The 1,798-nt window shown below is 34.9% G+C and overlaps 1 protein-coding gene across 1 annotated transcript in view; it reads right to left on the bottom strand.

Annotated features, from left to right (window-relative positions):
• LOC106882293 (Fanconi anemia group M protein) overlaps positions 1 to 1,174 on the bottom strand; it is a 31,562-nt gene extending 30,388 nt beyond the window's left edge. The window contains exon 1 of the mRNA XM_052976817.1: positions 2 to 1,174. Coding sequence (XP_052832777.1) covers positions 2 to 215 — 214 coding nt within the window. The 5' untranslated portion in view covers positions 216 to 1,174. The remainder of the gene's footprint in view (position 1) is intronic.
• Positions 1,175 to 1,798: the final 624 nt, after the last annotated feature.

Genomic DNA, 1,798 nt, shown 5'->3' with positions numbered 1-1,798 from the left:
CTAGATTCCAACGCTTGTACCAAAAATTCGTCTTCGTCGTCACTGACTATCGTAATATCGTCAACGGTGGATACACCATTGCTGAAACTCGATGTCGAGACGGTACTTTTCGCACCCCAAGTCTGGAATAATGTCGGCTGGACACTTCCGTCCCCACCCTTCGTCTTAACTTTATTTGATTTCTTCTTCATTGCTGTAAATTTATACGTCGACATGTTCAATACGACGAGTCCTAGCTACGATATGAAGCCACTTCCAGCCTTGTACTGTCTTGTACTAATTTTACAACTTCCTTCCTCCGTGTCAACGTTTTAAAAGAAAATCTCAGTGTCTTAAACATATCTAACCCGTACAATACAACTAATAAAACCAGCCAGTTATAAATAAATCACAAATAAACTGGCAGTCTTTCGGTATTAGTACACGTCATCGTTCATCCAAACAACTCTCCTTCTTGACATAAAAGAGACTAGGTTGAAGAGGGTGAATAACGTGGTTTCCTCACGCGGAATATATGTAGACCAATACCGAACGAACGCCAATAAATTAATGCTTAAAGGTAGCGAAGAGAATTAGTTCTTATGACGTCTGTCTTCATACGAACATTCTGTTTTAATTGCAAATATTGGTTACTCGCTGAAGTTGTTTACAATATTATCCCAGTCTGACGAAGAAGACGAAATAAATTGTCAAGCCAACAAAAGTTACTGAAATATCTGGTGAAATTTAATTAATTAATTCAAATTAATTAGATTAAGTTTCTTTAAAATCTTAACAATGACACAAATTTAAATAGTGAAGTTTACTAACAGATTAATATCACCCTTAAAAAATAATCCAACGATAAAAAGATAGACAGGCACGTATGTGTGTGTGTTTTTTTGGTCAGTATTTCAGTAATTAATTAATATAAAATCAGTAATTAGTTTGTGTTTATCAAAAACCATTGGAGATCTAGTCTACACCTTACTTTAAAAAAAGTACATCTAAACAACACGGTGATATTACATAAACACACTTATCGTATCACATAATGCTTCCTCGACATATCAATACCACTTTGCTGCCCTCCTTTCATTTAAAAAGACTTGTTAAAGCCAGCAATTAATCAACCAAACATCAATCATCGATTAAATGCAAATCACAAATTAATCCGCGCGAGGTTTTTTTTAAGGGGAGGTGACTCTATTGTATTTTTAACTTCCGGAAATCTGACATTTCGTTGTTTTAGCTCTAGGCCAGACTCATTGAGCCAATCTTTGATCAAAGGCGTTCAAGATATGACCATCCAGGATCTATGCATGGACTAATAAGGTCCATGGCTCTGGGGCTTTCAAGTATTGGGATCATTTTTAATTCACAGAAGCCTAAAGCTTGGTAGTTAAGAATGAAGTCGTTGCTAAATCAATTACTGCTGTTTCACTTATATTTTAAAACTCCGGCTTTTTTTTTTTTTTTTCACCCATTTCGAAAATGAATAAAGCTCACAATGTTTGAAACATATCCAGTTATCTTTTGACTGCTTAACGTCAAGCCTTCATGGTTTACGTCTATACAGGACTGGATTCATGTATAGGCCGATATGAACCAGAACCAACAGGCTCCAGGTGGTGGGAGCCCCTTTAACTCAGAGAAGCCCGAAGCTTGGAGTAAAAAAATTAAAAACATATTTACAACAATCAAATAAATAATTTGTAATTTTTTTCACTTGTTACATGATTTTTAATCTAATGGAATTCCCTTAAAATCATTGAGCTCTCTTTTGATTTATTTTAGATTAGATTTAAAAAGGCATTAA

Source organism: Octopus bimaculoides, chromosome 25 (genome assembly GCF_001194135.2).
Source record: "Octopus bimaculoides isolate UCB-OBI-ISO-001 chromosome 25, ASM119413v2, whole genome shotgun sequence".
NCBI classification, from domain to species: domain Eukaryota; kingdom Metazoa; phylum Mollusca; class Cephalopoda; order Octopoda; family Octopodidae; genus Octopus; species Octopus bimaculoides.
This window is presented reverse-complemented; position numbering and strand designations above follow the sequence as displayed.